Source organism: Melanerpes formicivorus, unplaced genomic scaffold (genome assembly GCF_026170545.1).
Source record: "Melanerpes formicivorus ecotype bairdi unplaced genomic scaffold, bMelFor1.0.p_v2 SCAF_29, whole genome shotgun sequence".
Lineage (NCBI taxonomy): Eukaryota > Metazoa > Chordata > Aves > Piciformes > Picidae > Melanerpes > Melanerpes formicivorus.
In genome coordinates this window covers 4,408,213-4,427,892 of record NW_027142381.1, presented here as the reverse complement: position 1 = coordinate 4,427,892, position 19,680 = coordinate 4,408,213, and the positions used below count along the sequence as shown (strand labels likewise).

General features: G+C 61.2%; 3 protein-coding genes across 4 annotated transcripts; all 3 read right to left on the bottom strand.

The window, feature by feature from the left end:
* Positions 1 to 371: 371 nt before the first annotated feature.
* Positions 372 to 4,360, bottom strand: ALDOC (aldolase, fructose-bisphosphate C). The gene is made up of 9 exons (XM_068154580.1): positions 4,252 to 4,360; positions 3,342 to 3,467; positions 3,053 to 3,264; positions 2,907 to 2,961; positions 2,659 to 2,819; positions 2,053 to 2,136; positions 1,785 to 1,959; positions 1,505 to 1,704; positions 372 to 875 (listed from the first exon to the last, which is right to left on the bottom strand). The coding sequence occupies exons 2-9, from the start codon at positions 3,451 to 3,453 to the stop codon at positions 780 to 782; spliced, it is 1,095 nt and encodes a 364-aa protein (XP_068010681.1). The 5' UTR covers positions 3,454 to 3,467; positions 4,252 to 4,360; the 3' UTR covers positions 372 to 779.
* Positions 4,361 to 6,024: 1,664 nt separating this feature from the next.
* SPAG5 (sperm associated antigen 5) lies at positions 6,025 to 15,610 on the bottom strand. Its single transcript, XM_068154578.1, has 24 exons — positions 15,335 to 15,610; positions 15,020 to 15,133; positions 12,142 to 14,801; positions 11,867 to 12,059; positions 11,400 to 11,519; positions 11,200 to 11,292; positions 10,969 to 11,091; positions 10,727 to 10,846; positions 10,379 to 10,471; positions 10,022 to 10,156; positions 9,766 to 9,859; positions 9,592 to 9,685; positions 9,401 to 9,482; positions 8,870 to 9,003; positions 8,487 to 8,652; positions 8,170 to 8,341; positions 7,851 to 7,922; positions 7,615 to 7,738; positions 7,233 to 7,344; positions 6,930 to 7,010; positions 6,702 to 6,845; positions 6,485 to 6,559; positions 6,298 to 6,378; positions 6,025 to 6,201 (listed from the first exon to the last, which is right to left on the bottom strand). Exons 1-24 carry the CDS (start codon positions 15,356 to 15,358, stop codon positions 6,088 to 6,090), a joined length of 5,220 nt encoding a protein of 1,739 aa, XP_068010679.1. The 5' UTR covers positions 15,359 to 15,610; the 3' UTR covers positions 6,025 to 6,087.
* Positions 15,611 to 15,948: 338 nt separating this feature from the next.
* Positions 15,949 to 19,483, bottom strand: RSKR (ribosomal protein S6 kinase related). 2 transcript variants are annotated; one of them, XM_068154577.1, is made up of 12 exons: positions 19,363 to 19,483; positions 19,079 to 19,276; positions 18,471 to 18,554; positions 18,324 to 18,392; positions 18,094 to 18,163; positions 17,260 to 17,367; positions 17,046 to 17,086; positions 16,917 to 16,944; positions 16,799 to 16,846; positions 16,597 to 16,685; positions 16,411 to 16,521; positions 15,949 to 16,318 (listed from the first exon to the last, which is right to left on the bottom strand). In XM_068154577.1, exons 1-12 carry the CDS (start codon positions 19,417 to 19,419, stop codon positions 16,097 to 16,099), a joined length of 1,125 nt encoding a protein of 374 aa, XP_068010678.1. In that variant the 5' UTR covers positions 19,420 to 19,483; the 3' UTR covers positions 15,949 to 16,096. The 2 variants fall into 2 exon arrangements, with proteins under 2 accessions (XP_068010678.1, XP_068010677.1); XM_068154576.1 differs by having other exon boundaries at positions 16,757 to 16,846; positions 19,363 to 19,482.
* Positions 19,484 to 19,680: the final 197 nt, after the last annotated feature.

Sequence of the window (19,680 nt, the reverse complement as noted above, 5' to 3'; positions counted from 1 at the left end):
GCAGAACCAATCATAGCGCGGTAGCTGCCCTCAGGAGGAGGACTCTGGCCGCACAGTGTCTACGAGTACCACGGAGGGACACACAGTGTCTGCGTAGCGTCAAACACCCCAATGGGAAGAGCCGGGGTGGAAGAACCAGGGGAGGAGTAACAGTGGCTCCCCAGGGAAAGCCGGGGTGGAAGAACCAGGGGAGGAGTAACAGTGGCTCCCCAGTAACTCCTTATCCGCCCTATGGCACACCCTGCCAGCCAACAATGGCTGCAGGTGTACTGAGACCAGGCATAACTCATTGCATGAGTGAGCACAACGGGTGGTACCCGGAAACTCTAGGCAGCCCCAAGGTTCCCGGTGGCAAGGAAAGAGGCCTCACAGCGCTGTCTCTACCGTTTATTCGTTGTTAGGCTATTTGGTACACGGGGTGCACACGGCAAACACAACACAGGTGCCCCAAGGGCAGCAGCGACCGGGACTGCGAAGCTACGGCAGGGCAGGGGCACCCCCAGGCCTCCCCTCCTGCCCCCAACGCGGCCGGGCCTTCCCCCCACAATGGCCCAGCTAGAGCCCCTCACTAAAGGGGCACCTGGGTGGCTCCCTCCAGGGGCCAAGTAACCCAGGCCCCCCACTTCATCTGCAGACATGGGGCTGGCCCGCAGGGCACAATCCCCTTCCCCTCCCCGCGTGGTGGCTCCCCTGGGTGGCTGGGGTGGAAGCGGGGTGTGAGCAGTGGTGGGGAGGGGGCCGGGGCAGGGGCCGGGGCCGGTAGGGCACCCGGCTGGGGCTCAGTAAGCATGGTTGGCCACGTAGAGGGACTGCCCGGCGGCCCCCGAGTCGTCCCCACTGCCCTCGTACTTGCCCAGCGCAGCCAGCCCATTCACCTGCAGGGAAAGGAAATGTCAGTGGATCCCATGGAGCATGACCCTTAGGGTACCACAGTCTCTAGGAACAGAGCCTTCATGGTCCCCCAGTTCATGGCAACAGAGTGTTTGGTGCCCAACTGTGCCCCTGCAATGACACAGCCCTTGGCATCCCCCTCCCATGGGGACATAGCTTAGTGTCCCCCATCTCACTGGGCACAACCCTTGGTGTCCCACATCGCTCCAATGGACATGGCTTTTGACATCCCTCTTCCCAGAGGGACACAGCTCTCAATGTCTCATGTCACCCTAGGGTATATGGCGCATCCCATAGGGAGCTGGCCCTTGGTTCCCATTGTGCTGTGGGGACACAGCCCTCACTGTCCTCCATGTAGACAGCATTGTGTCCCCTCAATGGAGAACATGGTCCCCGTCATCCCTTAGCCATGCCCTAGGTGTCTCCTGTCACCCTGTGGGACACGGCCCTCAGCATCCTCTGCCCCAAAGTGCACAGTCATTGCTGTACTCCTCCCAGGGGGTGCAGCCCTTGGTGTCCCCACCACCCCACTAGGACACAGTCCTCGATGTCCCCACCACCTCAGACAACAGAGCCCTCAGCACCCCTTTCCTGTGGGGGCCATGTCCATCACCTCTGCACGCTTGACGAACTCCTCAGTGGCAGCGATGGCATTGTCCGGCTGCCCGCGCCAGGCGCTGAGCGCTGATGCCTGCAGTGCTCGCCCATAGGAGAAGGTGAGGGCCCAAGGCCGCACTAGTGGGCATGTGTTGATGGCGTTGAGGTTGATGGAAGCCTCCTCCTCACTCTGGCCCCCAGACAGGAAGGTGACACCTACAGATAATGAGGTTATGGCACCAAGAGAGCCACAGGACATCCCCCTTCTGCTCCCTGCCATGTGCTGGTGCTGGTACCTGGCACGGCTGGGGGCACAGTGCGGCGCAGGGCAGTGACAGTGGCCATGGCAATCTCCTCAGGGCTGTACTTGGTGGGGCAGGAATGCCCAGGAGTCACCATATTGGGCTTCAGCAGGGTCCCCTCCAGGTAGACGTGGTGATCACTCAGTGCCTTGTAGACAGCTGCCAGCACCTGGAGAGGACATGCAGTTTGCAATCCCCCAGCATGGCATGGCACAGCAAATCACAGCAGGGTGCCTGCCTTGCTGCCCACCCCACCACTCACCTTCTCTGTCACATACTGGCACCGCTTGAGGTCATGGTCACCATCAGGCAAGATCTCTGGCTCCACAATGGGCACAATGCCATTCTGCAAATGCCAGGCAGAGGCTATCATGAGTATTTTCCTGGACATCACCCTGGCACCATGAAAATGTGGGCCAGTACCTGGACCTTGGGGGAAATACTCAGCCCCAAGGTTCAATATCCACTCTTGCCAGTGATGCTCATCCCAGTGGGGCAATATATGGCACCATGAGGTGATGTCCACCCTCTTGGAGTGATGCTTAGCCTGGGAGGGTCAACTCTCGGCCCCATGGACCAGAGCCCACATTTGTGGGGTGACACCCAGCCCCATGTAGCAATACCTGGCCCCCACAAGTGATGCCCACCCCATGGGGCAATGCCTGTTCCTGGGGCTCAATGCCCATCCACATGAAGCATTACTTAGCCCACAGATTGATGTCCAGCCCCATGGGATGGCACTGAGGCAACACTGAGCCCCATGGATCTGTGGCCATCCCTGTGGGGTAATAGCTGGCCTCTCAGGTCAAAATCCATCCTATGGCTCAATGGCCATCCCATAGGGCAAGGCCTGGCAACAGACACGTACCTGCTGGCAGATGCTGGCATAGCGGGCCAGGACGTTGGCATTCTCCATGATGGCGAGGGCAGAAGGGGTGTTTTCACTGATTTTCAGCACACAGCGCCACTTGGCAAAGTCAGCCCCATCCTTTTTGTACTGGGCACAGCGCTCCGACAGCCCATCCAGACCTGCCAGGCATCACATCAGCACCACTGCCCCAGCCCCTGCAGCCCCAGCCCCTGCAGCCCCAGCCCCGCTATACCCACTCCACCTACCCTGTGTGGTGGTCTCTCCATCTGTCCCGGCCAGTGGCACAACACCCTTGTCCACCTGTGAAGAGAAGGGGGAGGTGTTGCTAAACCTACCAGCACCCTCCAAGCACCCTCAGCATCCCCCAAACTCATAGGAACTCTCCCCAGACCTTGATGCCCACGACGATGCCCTTGTCTTTGATCATCTGGACGAAGGGAGTGCCATCATCAGCCTTCTGGTACATGGTCTCGTGGAAGAAGATGACACCTCCGATGCATTTCTTCACTCGGCTGTCTGCACTGAAGAGGATCTGGCGGTACAGCCGGCGGTTCTCCTCCGTATTCTCCACCCCAATCTGGTTGAGGCGCTTTGCCATACTCCCTGCGGGCACCCAGCACCATCATCAGCCTCAGGCGTGAGGAAAAGACTGGCAGGGCAGACCCCCCACGCACACTGACCTACGGACTCATCGGCAGCCAAGATGCCCTTCCCCGGGGCCACGATACGCAGGGCGATGTCCGACAGCTCCTTCTTCTGCTCGGCCGTGAGCGCAGGGTATTGGTGCGTCATGGTGCTGGTGATAGCTGCGAGCGGACGAGGACTGAGTCACGCACCGGCGAGGTGCCCCCACCCCCCCTCCGTCACGCACCCACATCGTGTGGGGCCCGGGTAATCCCCCCGGGGCGGAGATCCCGCTCCTGCCCGGGCAGCGGGCACGTTGCATAAGCGGGCAGTGCCCTCACCCCGGGCCGGGCAGGGCCTCGTGGAGGATGCCGGGGAGCTCCCAGCCATTTTGCCGCCTGCCCGCCCGCCCCCAGCCATCTTGAGGCAGCGCAGCTCTGCTGGTGGGGGCCCGGGGATGGAGATATCCCGGGACGGGGAATACGCCGACGGGGAGGGACGCGGGAGATGGCGATAGCCCGGGGAGAGGAAGCCCGGCGGGAGGGAGAGCATGGAAACACCCCGGGAATGGCGATAATATGGGGGGGCGAGATCCCAGGGGCAGAACGGGGGGTATCCGCTGGTTAGGGTACACCGGGTAGGGTGCCGTCGCGCGGACGATGCCCCAGGGAGCCGGTACTCCCCCCCAGGGCGGTGATCCCTGTCCGGTACCTCCCAGGCTGGGGTTGCGTCAGCGGAAAGCGTACCTCTGGGCTCCCCGTCCCCTCCCAGAGCCCCTGTGCCCGACGGTCTCTCTGCCTCGGAGCCCCCCCAGCCCCGTCCGACCCCCGGGATGCCGGTGGCGCCGCGCGGAGCGCACCCCGGAGGCTCGGCAGGGCTGCTGGCTCTTGCCGCCGGGGTCCCTCTGCCGGACCCCCTCCCCAGCTCCGTCCCCCAGGATGCCCCCTCCTCCCGGCTGCCCCTTACCGTGCAGGGCGTGTGCGGCGAGAGCGAACTGCGAGCAGCGAGCTCCTGCCCCGCGGTAAATGGGGCTGCGATGCCGCAGAGCTACGTGACCGGCGGGGCGGCACCCGGCAGGACCGGCCCCCGAGCCCGCTCTGCTCCGCCCTCCCCCCCCTCCTCGAGGCCGTCTCACTCACCTCCCCCTACACCCGCAGGCGGCAACTGCCGTCTAGGGACCCTGCTGTGTCATCCTTTGCAACCCCCTGTCGCTGGTGAAGACCCGTCTGTATCCCCGCCCCTTCTAAGGACCCAGCTGAGTCACCCCCTGCCATGGGCAGGAACCTCCATGCCACGGAGACACGCTGCTGTGCCACCCCCCTGTTGCTGCTGGAGGCTCCTCTGTGCCAACTTTGGCTTGGGGACCACATTGTGCCCCTCTAACGCCACTGCCGACTAGGGGCAGGAACCTTCTCCTCATGCACTCTGGGCCAGGGACCCCTCTGTGCCACCCCAAGGATGGGCATCACCATGCCACCTAATTGTTGCTGTCCCAGAGATCCTGAGTGTGTTGCCACGGGCCAAGGTCCAGCCCCATAAAGCCTCACCACTCCAGGACAGGATAGGAAGTCCCACAAAAGACCAGCCCCCCCCAGAAAGCTGCCTAGAAGCGAGGGCAGGGACAACAAGAGTGTCCCAGCTCACCCCACAGGCCAGTTGCCAGGATCCTGCTCTGCTCAGTCCCTGCCGTAAAAGGAGGGTTCGGCTGCCCTGCATGGCCCTGAGCCAGGAAGGGGAGCACATCTTCCCCCTCATCCCTGAGCCAGGCACAGCCTCAGGCCCCCACAGCCGGCCTCAGAGCTTGGGGGTTGCTCTCCAAGCCCCTGGCAGCAGGGTCACAGCCAGAGCAGGAAGGTAACAATGCCAGGGAGTATGAAGTGCTGCTTCACCAGGAGCCACCCACACAACTGCACAGCAGAACCATAAACACCTCCATGTCCTGGGTGTGGGGGGTGATAAAGGTGCCAGCCAGCACCCGCCCTGCACAGGGCTTTGCAGAGGGCAGGGGAAGGTGATTCCATCCGCCCCATGCGGGAGAAAGAGGCCATTAAAAACCAGAGCACTTGTTGGAATGCTGCTATTTTGAGCTGTGCTAAGGGGGGGAGGTGGTGCAAGGTCCCCACGGCAGTCAGGAGCATCCTTGGGGTCAGGAACACCGGGACAGAGGATCCCACAGGCCATGCCCAAGCACAGGATGCAGGTGAGGTTGGAGCTGCGCTGGGAGCAAGGAGACCCTGAGGGACCCCCACCATGCCTCAGCAGGAACTAAGGACAGGCTGGAAACTGGCTGAGCTCCAAGTGCCTCGCTGGGGATGCTGCATACCAGAGTCACACTTGAAGGGGAACTGTCTCCACACAACAGGCATGTGGCCCTCAGCCCCACAATGGGGGTGCAGGATCTGAGTTCCAATACCCAGCACAGAGGGAGGCAAAAGGGGGGGCTCAGCGGGAATCTAGGGCAGGAGGAGGAGCAGGGGGAGGGAAGCTGGGTCAGCCTGGGCATGCTGGCTGCTGCCGGGGCTGCAGGGTGGGAGCCTGGGGAACACGGTGCCTTATTGAGAGCAAGCACCAGGAGAGTGTGTGTCCCCTGCCAAGAAGGAGAGGCCCTGAGGTGGCAGGGAGCCATGCTCAGGGCCCTGTGACAGGGACAGAGCGGGAGCAACCAGCACAGGCTGAACAAGTTGTCCCCACCCAGGGCACCAGGAACTTCCTGCATCCAGACACCAGGCAGACTGAAAGCAAATAGAAGTTTATTCAACAAATAATTACAACATTAAGAAGAAAACTTCACACTCCGGGCTACTACAGCTCTGCAGCTTCCCCACCGCCACTGCCTGGCTCCATGTTCAAGCACTGCTGCAGCAGGCTTTGCAACTCGGGGCAGCCAGCTGCAATGTCAGGAACAGTCGACAGGACCTAGGGACAACAGTGGCATTAGTGACAGCATTTGAGATAAGGATTGGTGTTGCTGTAGGCACAGCAAGAGTGAGAACAATGAACCACAAGCCTCACCTCTTTTATCTTCTCCTGCGATTTCTCATGGGTTCGCAGCATTTTCTGGACCTGATGGAGCTTCAGCTCCAATCCTTTGATCTACAGTGGGAGATACCTGTCAGGATCCTACCTCAAAACTGGGCAGGAACCAGTGCAAAAGGGAAACAGGACTAAGGGCAGGGCAGCCCCTTGGGGCTCCTCATACCTGCTCCATGTACTTTTTGGAGATTCGCCACTTCTCATCATCTTTGTCCAGCATCAGCTGCCGTAGTTTGTCCACCTGCACAAAGGGCAAATGCTGCTGAGCACTCACTGTGCTGGGGTGGGGGGGCTCTACCCTACCACCCTGCTGGGTGCCTGGTTTGAGGAGGAAGGTCTGGAGAGGTCAATGCAGGGGTGGTGACACAAGCTCTCAGCTTCACCTGCTGCCGCAGCAGAATCCGCTCTTGAACATGGGTAGTGTCTGCCTTGGGCTCCTGCGACCGCAACTCCTGCCACAGTGTCTTGGCCTCTGTCTCAGCATGCTGGAGCAAGCGCTTCAGCTGGGAGACATCTGCCTCCAGCCTCTGTAGGTAAAAAGGAGATGCTGGAAGAGGTCCTGTGGTCAGCACCTTCAAGGCATGTAAGCCTGGCCAAACTCCTTCACACACCTTGACTTCAGCACTGTGGTCGATGAGTTGTGTGATCTTATTGTCCTGCTGTTTCACCAGGTCCTGCAGCTGCTTCTCAGACTGCAGAAGAGAATTGGTGTCAGGCAGTACCTAGCCACAGCTGCCCCTGGCACCTTGAGGGAAGCCAGGTTTCTTATGTTCAGGAAGATCAGATGAGCCAGGAGAACCCTTGGGCCATCGCCAGAGCTGGTCACCCAGATTTCTCCATGCCCTAGATCAGCGCCTGTCCCAGTTTGGCTCTGGCCTGAGGTAAGTGCTGGCCCACTTTTGGCACTGACTCACCTCCATCTTGTCCCTCAGCTTCTTGTTCAGCTTGGTGATGGTGGCCTCGTAGGTCTCTATCTTCTCCTCACTCTCATCTGTCACCTTCTCCAGCTGGTGCTGCAGGTCAGAGCTGGGAGAGGACAGCAGTGTTGAGTAGGTGGGGAAGGCAGCCAAGTGCTGTGCTGGGTAACAAACCCTATCCTGGGCATCCCACCAACTTCATGGTGGCAGAGACCCACCCACCAGCCTGCCAGACTGGAAAAAGTCCTTCTAACCATGGCAGGAGAGGGCTAATCCACGGCTGGGGTGAGAGGCAGACCCCAGACAGGCTACCTACAGCAGAAGGCATACCCAAGAGATCGGTGCCCATGTGCTCAATGTAAGCCCAAACATAACTCACATCTCCTTCCGCAGTTCGATGAATTTGTTCTGCTCTTGCTCCTGGATGCGGTAGCTCAGCATGGTGAGGTCAGAGACCACAGCTTTCAGTGCATCCACACTCTCCAGCAGACCTTCCTCAGGCTCTGTGGGTGGGGAGGTCAGCCCATGGGCAAAGAGCCAAGCAGGGAGGCACGCTGCTCATCCCTCCATGCAGGCAAGTCCTGCAGCTTCAGAGCAGGGTGATAGCCCCAGTACCTATTTGCCTTAGTGCAGAAGCAGGTTTGTCCTTGGTAAACACACTCCCATCTCCAGTATCTTCATCATCATCTGCAAGAGGAGTAGGTAGATGTGCCATGTCCAGTCCTGCATGAGCTCACTCACATCTCTATATACCCCAAGAAGCTGAGAAGTCCCTGGATACTTGCTGGAACCATAACCCAAACCATGGCTGACACAAAGCAACACTCAGGGAGTCCACAGGGATGGCACTAGGCTCTCCTCCTCACTCAGCATGGGAAGGAGTGATCACCACCCCAGTACTTCCCCAGTACCCAGACAATGGGTGGCAGCTCACCTCTCCCTGACATTGCTTTCAGGATGGTGCCCACAAAGGAGCTCCTAGGGTGGTATGGGGTACGGTATGCTGGGGTGCGGCAGGCAGGAGTCACAGGACGGTGTGGTGTCTGCCAGCCTGGTGTCCGTGGAGCTGGGGTCCAGGCTCTGCTGCTTGATGGAGCATTGTCATCCTTCAGAGGGAGAGCACATCAGAGTGTAACTCATGACAGCTCTACACTACCCCAGCAAGCTGGGCAGGTTTTAAAGCCATGCCATAAAGAGGCACAAATATCTGATCCTTCCCTAGTCCACCCCCAGTCCTTATCTGGCTCTCACCTCCTCTTGCAGAGAGGCCCTAAGGCTGTCAGCAAGTTCCTGCAGCCTCAGCTTGCTCTTGCTGATGTCTGTAGTGCCCCAGGAGACTTTGTTCCTCTTCAGCTGCAAGTCAAGGAGCTCAGCCTTGGTACTTTCCAGCTCCTTGCTGAGGGCGGCCTGCTCTTCCCTGCGGGATAGCATCAGTCTCAGTGGGAACAGCATTCCCCATTCTTGGTGTGGAGATGCTTCCCATCATGCCCAAGGGGTGGTGCAAACTCAACCTATTTAGGCAGTTTCCCCCAAGAAAGGATCTGCTGGGCTCCCCCACAGACCCTCCCACCCAGCAGAGCTCAGTTTCCCAAAAACAGAGGCCTTTAAGCAGAGGTGATAAGCAAGGTTGGTACCACAGGTGCTTCTGGGATTCCATCAGCTCCTCACACTGCAGGCTGCGCTCCTGCAGGGTGGCCAGCGTGGACTTCAGCCTGGCCTCCTCCTCCAGCAGCTGGGTGCGGAACATACGGTTCTCCTGATCGATGAACTGTAAGAGGGTTCCTAGCCATGAGTACCAAGACCTGAGGGGGGCCCCCAGTAGGACCCCCAGCACAGTCCCTCCCACACCTCAGGGTGTTCTTTCCAGTTTTACCCCAACAGACCAACCCCTGGAGACCAGCAGTTTAGCAGGGATATAGGATGGGCTAGGGGACAGCACCATGAGAAAATTATCCCAGAGATGCCCAACCCCTTCCCCAGGAGTCACTGACGGGCCGGACAGAGCAGAGCTACGTGCAGGATTGTCAGCCACCCTTGCTGTGCTTGTCCCTGTCCCCCCCCGCAGGAGAGCTAATCTCGCTGCTGGCCAGCTGCCAGTGCTCCCACAAGGCTGTGATGGGGGCCAGCAGCACGTGATGGTGCAGGCAGGGTCAGGCAGCTCCTACCTCCCGGAACTCGTTTGCCTCCCGCAGATCCCGGCGCAGCTCACCACACTCCTGCTGCAACCTGTCCCTCTCTTGCACCAGCCTGTGGGGATGGGGATGGGATCAGGGGATGCTGTGTTTTAGGAGCAAGGGGCGGTAGGAGGTGGCTATGGAGAGGGAAATCAATGCCCTGCCCCAGGGCTCAGACCCACTGGGCCATCTCCTTCTGCTGCATCTCTTTCTCCTGCTGCAGCGCATCGTGCTCCTGCTGCAGGTTGGCCAGATTCACCATCAGGGAGCTCAAGTCTGCAAGAGGCAAAGCTATCAGTGAGGGTGGAGGAAAGGGGCAGTGAGGATGGGGCAGCCTCAATGTCAGATATCCTTACCTGCACTGAGGCGTGAATTGGCCACTGTCAGCTGCTCCAGCTGAGCCACTCTGTCCTGCAGGGTCACCGAGGTCTCCTGCAGCTGGCAGGTCATCTGCAGAGACACAGTGCCCTCTGGGCTTGCTTTGGGCTGCTCTGACCTATGGGGTGTTCCCATGGCAAGGACTACTCCAAGTCACTCCATAGGATCACAGGAGCATCCCACAGGCTACACAGGAGCATCCAAGGCACAGTTCAGCACTAGGCAACTCCCTACCTCCTTGTTGGCTTGAAGAATTTCATTGGCTTGCTGCCTCAGGGCATCCCGCTCCTCCAGGCAGCTCCGAAGTTTGCCAGGCACCCTCTCCAGTATAGCTTGGCACCTGGGCACCAAGGCTATCACCTGCTCCCACTGTAGGGATAGAGCACCAGGCAGAGCTCAGCATGGCACTAGTAGCCTTGGTGCCACAACCATAGCACTACCCTACTGCATAACCAGGCATGGCTCTGGCTGTCCACGCTATTCAGGACACATAGCACTTCAAGAGAGAGCAAAGTGGTGCCATCCTACACCATACTCACAGGGAGCTGAAGAGCTGATCCCATCACCAGCTCCCACCAGGACATCCCTCACCTCCACATCCAGAGCTTTCCTTTCCTCCTTTAGATTTTCAAAGGTGACATCTATGAGTTCCTGCAAAGTCTGAGTCTCAGCAGCCAGGGATGCCTGTGAGGCAAGAGAGATGGGTCAGCACTGCCTTGGTGGAAGGGTTACATTCAATAGCCATGGAGAGAGTGCCAGCCATAAGGCCAGATCTGCAGCAGCTTCCCAGCAGCAGCACCAAGAAAGCTCTGATGGACTCAAGCCCACTAGCTGCAGACCACTACCTAGAGCATAACCCAAGCTCAGGACAAGGGGATGCCCTTCCTGTCCCCGCAAGGACCTGGGTGGCAGGCAGCTACAGGTGCCCACTCACTCTACCTGCTGGTCAATGGCACCTTCCAGCAGTGTGCCCAGCTCTTGCTGGGAGGCCAGCCTCTGGTCACGGGTGCTGATCTGAGTGCTGGCATGGGCAGTGAATGCCTCCAGGAAACGATCTCCCTGCCAAGAAAAGGACGCAGAGTGTCACACAAAGTGCAACTTCCAGGAGCCATCCCTACATACTGCTGCAGCCCAGGACAGAGCCAAGCATGCCCTGACTCTTCTCCCAGATAGCTCCCTACCTCCTCCTTGGCTCTGAGGGCTTCTTCTGCTCGCTGCCTCATGACATCCCGTTCCTCCAGGCAGCTCCGCAGTTTGCCGGGCACCTTGGCAAGCACAGCCATACACCATGACACCTGCTCCTGCTGCAAAGGGAAATGGCACCAGCTATAACTCATAGCTGTCATGTCCCTCAGCAGCAACAGCATGTCCCAAAACTCAGGGAAGGGCAGCCAGGCTGCAAAGGGTCTCACCTCCTCAGTAAGGACTCTCTGCTCATCCTGCAGGCTCTGAAAAGCGTCATCTACAAGGCCCTGTAGCAGGAGCCTCTGACTTCTCCAGGTGCTCTGTGAAGTGACAAGGACACTGGCATTTAGGCAGCACTATGCATATGTTTTGCCCTGCCTGTCTGAGGACTGACACATTCACTGCATGCCAGCTGGCCAAGACGCACCATGCTTGTGTTTGCCAGCCCCAGCTCACACTGCAGGTCCTCTTCCATTCCCCGCTGCCACTGCAGAGCCTCCATTTTCCTCCACAGGTCCAGGTAGAGGTTGCGGTACATCTCCTCCTCCTAAGGGCAACCCAGCAGAGTGGAGGGAGCTTCCCACCAGCCCTGCTCCACTCTGGTGTCCAGCAGAAGCCATTAAGCCATGATACCTCCCACCCTCCCCCAGCATGTCCCAAGGATGTTTCCATACACAAAGGGCTCAAATCCAGCAAACTCACCAGCTTAAGCCAGGCACATAACAGCTGGAGCAGCATCAGGCACGTGATGTTATGCACCACGCCATGACACAGCACTACAGCTTTGCTTCCGCTCCGCTGGGCCTGTAGTCTAGCCAGGGTCACCATCCCGTGTGTGGCACATGGGCACTGTCACAGGGAGTGGGGTGGTATTGCCCCAGGAAGAACTCTTACCCCTTTGGGGTGAGCGATGTCTGTCTGTGTGAACACATCCCTCTGCTCAGCTGGCCCCACACTGGGCAGTGCCCTCCAGCTCTCCTGCCAATCTTGCTGCCGGAGCGAGAGGGCTTCGATAATAATGAGGCAGCTCTCCAGTCGCCCCTCCAGCTCTGTCCGTGACAAGGACTTCAGCTGCTCCTGGGGAGAGCTGAAGACAGAGAGAGGGATTGGGGCAAGGACAACCTAGGGGTACCACAGTCCTGGCTGCAGAGACATAGCCCCACACTTACTGCCAAAGCAGGGAGTCCGTTTGGGTAGCGCTGTCCTTGCTGCAGACGAGGCTGCTGATGGATGTGTTCATGCTCCTCTCCCACAGCTCCCGTGGGGTGATACTGGTGCTGGCAAACGCGGTGGGCACAGGGGTGACGCTGGTGCCAGCGGCCACGGTGGGCACAGGGGTGACATTGGTGCCAGAGGCCACGGTGGGCACAGGGGTGACGCTAGTACTGGCCGCCGTGGTGGGCACAGGGGTGACGCTGGTACCGGCGGCCACGGTGGGCACAGGGGTGACGCTGGTACTGGTGGCCACGGTGGGCACAGGGGTGACATTGGTGCCGGCGGCCACGGTGGGCAGAGGGGTGACGCTGGTACTGGCTGCCGTGGTGGGCACAGGGGTGACATTGGTGCCGGCGGCCATGGTGGGCACAGGGGTGATGCTGGTACTGGCAGCCGCGGTGGGCACAGGGGTGACGCTGGTACTGGCAGCTGCCGTGGGCACAGGGGTGACGCTGGTACTGGCAGCCGCGGTAGGCACAGGGGTGACGCTGGTACTGGCCGCCGCGGTAGGCGTGGGAGGGATGCAGTGCTGCCAGTGGGATCCAGTGTGCAGGGCCCCGGGACTGGGCTGCACAGTAGGGCCAGCATCATGCTGCCAGGGGGAGGTGGGGTCTGAGAATGGGCTGCACAGCAGGGCCAAAGGCGTGCTGCCAGGGAAATCCAGGGTGCAGAGCTCCCAAGCTGGGTTGCAAAGGGGGGACAGCACCGTGCTGCTGGGGGCATTCATGATGGAGGGTTTGAGGACTGGGCTGCACAGGGAGGATGGCATGCCATTGCCTGGGGGCTCTGGGAGTGGGCTGCATGGAGAAGCTGGCACAGTGTTGCTCTGGAGGTCCATGACTGGGCTGCATGGGGAGGCTGGCATGCTGTTGCCCTGGGGATCTGGGACTGGGCTGCACAAGGAGGCTGGCACTGTACTGCCCTGGGGATCTGGGACCAGGTTGCACAGGGAGTCCAGCTCACTGATGCCTGGAGGATCTGGAGCTGGGCTGCACAGGGAGCCTGGCACAATGCTGCCCTCTGGACCTGGGACCAGGTTGCACAGGGAGTCTGGCACACTGCTGCCCTGGGGATCTAGGACTGGGCTGCACAAGGAGGCTGACACTGTACTGCTGCCCTGGGGATCTGGGACTGGGCTGCTCAGGGTATCTGTGACTGGACTACACAAGGAGGCTGGCACACTGCTGCCCTGGGGATCTGGGACTGGGCTGCACAAGGAGGCTGACACTGTACTGCTGCCCTGGGGATCTGGGACTGGGCTGCTCAGGGTATCTGTGACTGGACTACACAAGGAGGCTGGCACACTGCTGCCCTGGGGATCTGGGACTGGGCTGCACAAGGAGGCTGACACTGTACTGCTGCCCTGGGGATCTGGGACTGGGCTGCCCTGGGTATCTGTGACTGGACTACACAAGGAGACTGGCACACTGCTGCCCTGGGGATCTGGGACTGGGCTGCACAAGGAGGCTGACACTGTACTGCTGCCCTGGGGATCTGGGACTGGGCTGCACAAGGAGGCTGACACTGTACTGCTGCCCTGGGGATCTGGGACTGGGCTGCCCTGGGTATCTGTGACTGGACTACACAAGGAGGCTGGCACACTGCTGCCCTGGGGATCTGGGACTGGGCTGCACAAGGAGGCTGACACTGTACTGCTGCCCTGGGGATCTGGGACTGGGCTGCCCTGGGTATCTGTGACTGGACTACACAAGGAGGCTGGCACACTGCTGCCCTGGGGATCTGGGACTGGGCTGCACAAGGAGGCTGACTCTGTACTGCTGCCCTGAGGATCCAGGACAGGGTTGCACAGACAAACTGGCACAGCGATTCCCAGGGAATCCATGACTGGACTACACAGGGAGTCTGGCACGCTGCTGCCCTGGGGATCCAGAACTGGGCTGCTCTGGGAGGCTGGCAGGATGCTTCCCTGGGGATCTGGGACTGGACTGCACACAGAGGCTGGCAGAGTGCTGCCCTGGGGATCCAGGACTGGACTGCACAGGGATGCTGACACCATGCTACCCTGGGGATCTGGGACTGGACTGTGTGGGGAGGCTGGCATGCTGCTGTCCAGGGAATTGGGGACCAGGCTGCTCGGGGAGGCTGGCACTGTACTGCTTCCCAAAGGAGCTGGAACTGGGCTGCAAAGGAAAGCCTGCACAGTGCTGCCTGAAGGATCTTGGACTGGGCTGCACAGGGACACTGGCATGCTGCCACCCTGAGAATCCAGGACTGGGCCGCACTGGGAGGCTGGAATAGTACTGCCAAGGGGATCTGGGACTGGGCTGCACAGGGAGACTTGCACAGTGCTGCTGGAGAACTCTAAGGTGCAGGGGCCTTGAGGGGGACTGCCAGAGGCCTCCAGGTTGGTATGGCTGAGAGTCTGCAGGGTAGGAGACTTTGGAGATTCTGAGGCACTGGGACCCATGGTGGGAGTCCTGGGGGGCTCCAGGCTGGTGCTGCTGGAGAGCTCTAGGGTACAAGGCTGGGGAGCTGGAGTGGTGTTGTTGCAAGGGAGCGGAATAGCATTTCTGTGGGGTCCTGGGGCGCACGGCAGAGTGATGCTGCTGGGGCGCCTTGGCGTGCAGGTCACCGTGTTGGCAGAGTCACGGTCCTACAGGATATGTGGAGTTGGAGGGGATCAGGTCTGCTCTACCTTTCCCCTGAGCATCCCATAGCTGTTTCCCCGTTTCCCCATTTCCCCTGCCCCAGCAGATACAACTCTTCTCCCACTGCCCTAATGGCCCACTCCAGTATCCCCAGTTCTAGTACATCCCCGCAGCACCTTCCATTTCTCCCAGCCGCCCCACCCGCCATGGCCCTCACATCGACCTTAAGCCGCAGTCGACGGAATAACGGCGTGAGGCTGGTGTGCTCGGTGTCCGCCCGCGATTGCAGCCGCAGCTCCTGCAGGGGTAAGCGAGGGCGCCGGGGCCGCTCCTGTGCCTAGGGTGGAGTCAGTGCCGGGGGTCACCAGCGGCAGCCCCAGACCCGCTGCCGCTCGGCCTATCCTTCCCCAGCTACCCGCGCCACCCGGAACGGTTGGGGCAGGCCCGCCCGCTCGCCCGTCCCCAGGGCTCTCCTGCTCAAACTGGGAGGCCCAGATCAGTGTCCCAAGCCGAGCCCCCGGCCCCAGCCCAAACTCACGCCGGAGACTCTATCGGCCCACATGGTTCCGCTCAATCCAGCCCTAATTTCGGTTCCGGTCTTGCGCTCAGCTCCAATGCTAGTTTCGGCTGGGCTCCAGTCTCAGTCCTAATCTCGGTTTAGGCCCCACTCCATTCCCGGCCTAGCTCCACTCCCAGTTCCAGGCCTGGCCGCACTCTCGGTTCGGTTTCAGTCGCAACAGCCCTCTCGGCGCCACCGCCCATTTGAAACCCCCGCGCGGCTCTGATTGGCTGCCCCACGCGTACGTCACTGCTCCGACCAGGCCGTTAGACGCGCGCGGGGGCCATCGGTAGTGGGTGGTAGTGTGGGCGGTGTTTGGTGCTAGGCCCGGCCCCGCCCCGCCCCGCCCCGCCCCCTGCGCTGTGCTTACTGAGCACTGCGTGAGTTGGGGGCGCCCAGCAGCTGGGTGCTGGGGGTGGTGGTATGGGGAAAAGACTCTGCTCCGTCTCCGACCCCAGGGTGTCCCCAGTTCCTGCCCCAGGGGAACCAACCTTGCCCGGCTCCCTAGCGCTGCTCCGAGCTCTATGCGAGGCAGACTTGGGGGAACCAGCCCTACACACTCCCATGGGGTCAAGGCAGCATCCACAACAGTGCCCGCGGCTCTCGGGTTTATTGCTCCCGCGGGGAGAGGTACAGCCGTAGGGGAAAGGGGACCCGGCCCAGCAGGGTCCAAACCTGCTGCCAAGGTGTGTGGGAAGGGGGATGTCCCTGAGCAATGCCGGGAGTCCCAGCCACTATGGCTCAGCCAGGCCAGGGCCGGCCCGGGGAGGCCACGAGGTCGCAGTCGAAGTCAGCGAAGGCGGCAGGGTCAAGTAGGGGCTGCTCGGAGGGGCGTGAGGCCACTGCCACTGCCACCGGGTCCTTCTGCAGCAGGTCAGCGTCGAAGGCTACCCCGCGGAAGAAGGGGTGGCCCTGGAAGTGGTGGAGGTAGCGCAGGCGGTGCAGGGGGTTGTGGCACAACAGCTAGGAATGGAGGAAGGACAATGAGCAGTAGGGACCCTCGCATCGAGCCCAGGGGGCCAACGGGGTCACCAAAACCCGAGTGGGAAAGTTACCTCGGCAAGCAGCCGGGCCAGTGCAGGACTGAACGTGGATGGGCTCTCATAACTGCTCTCTTTGACGCGCTCCAGCATAGCCGTATGGTCCTCTGCTGGTGCCACGGGGAACTGGTGGGGGGGCAGGGAGTCAATTCAGGGGCTCCATAGGGTGCCTTTATCTCCCACCCACACTGTGGTCCTTACCTCCCCACTGGCCAGAGCAAATAGCAGGACTCCCAGGGACCACCAATCAGCTGCGTGGCTGTAGGGGCCCCCACTCAGCACCTCTGGGGCTGCAGGGATGAATGGGTGAGTGCATGGAGGGACGTGTGCCCCTCATGACAGCCCACCACTCCCCCCTTACCCATGTACTGCAGGGTGCCACAGATAGTGTGGGCTCGCTCACCCCACTGCAGGTGCCGTGAGAGGCCAAAGTCAGTGAGCTTGAGGTGCCCTGTGGGGTAAGGTACTGCGTGAGGATCTGTTGATGGGGTATTCTTAAGACAGTGCCCTCAGATTCTTACCTCTCTCATCGAGGAGGATGTTCTCCATCTGAAATGAGACAAGCACTAGGGTGGCCTCTCTATACCAGGGCATTTGGACACACACACACAACACCATCCTCCAGCCCTCCCAGCTCTACTGCTACCCACCTTCACATCTCTGTGCATGATGCCTAGGTCATGGAGGTACACTGGGGAGAAGACAGAGCCATCAAAGTGGCAAGTCCCCTCCTGGCACAGTGCCACTGCTGCCCCCACAGCACCCAGCAGGCAGCTGTCCACTCTCAAGAAGTGGCTCACCCTGCCTCCAGGCCCCCGTGGGTGGGGACAGTAGTGGCTGTCCCCAGCACAGCAGGCCACTCACCTAGCACCAGCACAAGCTCAGCAGCAAACAGGCGGACCGTGGCCTCGGAGAAGCTCCCGGCAGCACGCCACAGTGCATACAGGTCTCCAGTGCTGCAGTAGGTGCACACTGCCAGGACAGGTGATATGCCTTACTCATGGGCTGCCCCACGGGGCTGTGCTGTCATGAGGGGCACAAGCACCAGGGTGGCATGGGTGTGGAATGCCAGGTGGGTCACTGGAGCCAGGCACCAAGGCACTGCAAGCAGTGGGCCATAAGGACAGTGGTGAAAGCACCAGAATCACACTGGCACCAAGGTGGCACAAGCACCAGGGCAATGTTAGCACTGGGACCATGTACCAAGGTGACATAGTCATGACTAAGGTGGCATAGGAACATGCAAGTATCAAAGCCATGTACCACCATGACATGGGCACCAGAGTCATGTGGGCACAGGGAGCAGGAAAGTGTCAGGGATATATGTCTCCTACTGTAGCCACAGAGGCACAAAAGTGACGTGGTCCCTGGGCTCGCACAGGCACAAAAGTGACGTGGTCCCTGGGCTCGCACAGGCACTGGGAACACGCAAGCTGCATGGCCACCAAGGTGGCACATCCATCAGAATCACAGGGACCATGCAGGCACCAGGACTGCAGCACCTTATTCCCATGCTCACCCCCATCCCTGCAGTGGGTGCAGGGCAGGAGCTGACAGCCAGTGCCTGAATCCCCCCAGGGCATGGGGCAGCGAGGGGAGCGTGCGCGTGTGCAGGGACACGTGTGCGGGTGGAGGGGACACGTGAGCGGGCAGGGAGAAGGGGGGTTGAACAGAGCCCGTGGGCAGATGGTCACTCACTGATGAAGAGGTGGCTCTGGCCCTGCCAGCTGTCCCCCAGCCCATGGACAAATGGGTGCCTGACCTGTCTCTGGGGACACAAAGCAGAGAGGGTGAGAGGCCCCCAGGGTGGGGGGCCAGAGGGAGGCTGGGGACCCCAATCCTGACACCCTTCTTCCACAGCTCTGGTGGCCTCCTGCCATCCCCACAGCCACCCCAAAACCTCCCCCTGGGCCAGGATCAACCCTAACCTGGATGCTGACTTCTTCCTTGCACTGCTTGAGGGTGTCACGGCGCAGCACCTCCACTTTAGGCACGACCTAGGGGGCCAAGGGGTGGTCAAGGGGGGCCAGCAGCAAACAAGGAGCACCCATGGGTCCTGGGGGGGGAGCACCCACCTTCACAGCGCAGACCTTCTCCCGCCCACAGTCCAGCACTTTGAGGATGGTCCCAAAGGAGCCTTTGGCCACAAAACCCAGTATCTGGGGTGGGGGCAGGGAGGAAGCAGGGTGAGTACCCCACGGAGGTGGGCTCAGGATTCTTGGGGTACCAGGTCGTGCATGGGGTGAGGTGAGGTGGGGTGGCACAGGGCACTTAAAGCAGGCAGTGGGGACACATGAGGACCAGATAGGGACGCCATTCGGATGCCTAGGAACCCCATTAGGGGGCGAAGGGACCCCAGTAGGACGCACAGACTGTACACGGGGACCTGGCAGTGGTAGAAAGGGGACGGCTAGGGACACCGGTAAGATGCGCGGGGACACGGCACGGTGTGCGACGAGACGGTAACACGATCGGCGATCCCGGGATGGCGGCATGGGGTGCACGGACGGCGCAAGGAGGATGCACGGGGCTCTGGGGGATCCCGGTAGGACGTGCAAGGGGACCCGTTAAGCGCTTGAGATTGCCAGGCGGGGTGCGAGGGCATCCCGGTAGGACGGTTGGGAACCCCCCTTTAGGATGCACCGGGACCTCAGCAGGAGGGCGGGGAACCCCGGGACGGCACCTTGAGCTGCGGCTGGCGGGCGGAGGGGCGGACCGGGAACTCCGGCAGGAAAAGCGAGACGAGCTGCGGCAGCGGCCACCCAGGCAACGGCGACTCTTCGGTGGGGCCCCGTGGGGCCAGCGCGAGCCCCGACCCCGGTACCGGTACCGACCCGGCGCGGCCCAGCAGTGCCCGCACCCATGACCCCACGGCGCGGCCCTGCGGAACCGGGGGCAGCGTCAGCTGAGAGGCGGTGGAGACCCTGGGGCCGGGGAACCCCCAGAGCCGCCGCCGACCGCACGCACCTGGGGTGGCCGCACCGGAGCTGGGGCCGGGCCGGGGCCGCTGCTCGTTGCTCCCATCGCGGCGCCGCCCGGCCGCACCCCGGCCCCGCTAATCCGCGGCTTTACATAACCCTGCCGCCCCGCCCCGCCTCGCCCCGCCCGGGCGCGACCATCCCCCGCCCCACGAACCCGGGGGTCCCTCTTCTACAAGAAGCGCACCCCGAGATAGCTCCCTGCACCGGGGCTCCCCCTAGTACGGGAGTGCAGCCCAGGACACCCACCCGGCACTGATCCACTTCTGCCCACACACCCCTGGACCTGCTTCTGGGCAGGGCCCAC

Bases quoted from the DNA above. Each gene is read 5' to 3' on its own strand.
- ALDOC (XM_068154580.1), bottom strand. From the start codon at position 3,453: ATGACGCACCAATACCCTGCGCTCACGGCCGAGCAGAAGAAGGAGCTG. The intron at 3,265-3,341 runs GTCAGTGTGCGT...GGGTGCCCGCAG, and splicing joins GGCTGCCGATGAGTCCGTAG to GGAGTATGGCAAAGCGCCTC. The intron at 1,960-2,052 runs GTGAGTGGTGGG...TGTCCTCTCCAG, and splicing joins GCCAGTATGTGACAGAGAAG to GTGCTGGCAGCTGTCTACAA.
- SPAG5 (XM_068154578.1), bottom strand. From the start codon at position 15,358: ATGTGGGCCGATAGAGTCTCCGGC. The intron at 10,472-10,726 runs GTAGAGTGAGTG...CTTGCCTCACAG, and splicing joins AAGGTGCCATTGACCAGCAG to GCATCCCTGGCTGCTGAGAC. The intron at 8,342-8,486 runs GTGAGAGCCAGA...CTCCCTCTGAAG, and splicing joins GGGCCTCTCTGCAAGAGGAG to GATGACAATGCTCCATCAAG.
- RSKR (XM_068154576.1), bottom strand. From the start codon at position 19,419: ATGGGAGCAACGAGCAGCGGCCCCGGCCCGGCCCCAGCTCCGGTGCGG. The intron at 18,555-19,078 runs GTGCCGTCCCGG...CCCCCACCCCAG, and splicing joins CCCGCCAGCCGCAGCTCAAG to ATACTGGGTTTTGTGGCCAA. The intron at 17,368-18,093 runs GTGAGTGACCAT...CTGTCCTGGCAG, and splicing joins CCAGAGCCACCTCTTCATCA to TGTGCACCTACTGCAGCACT.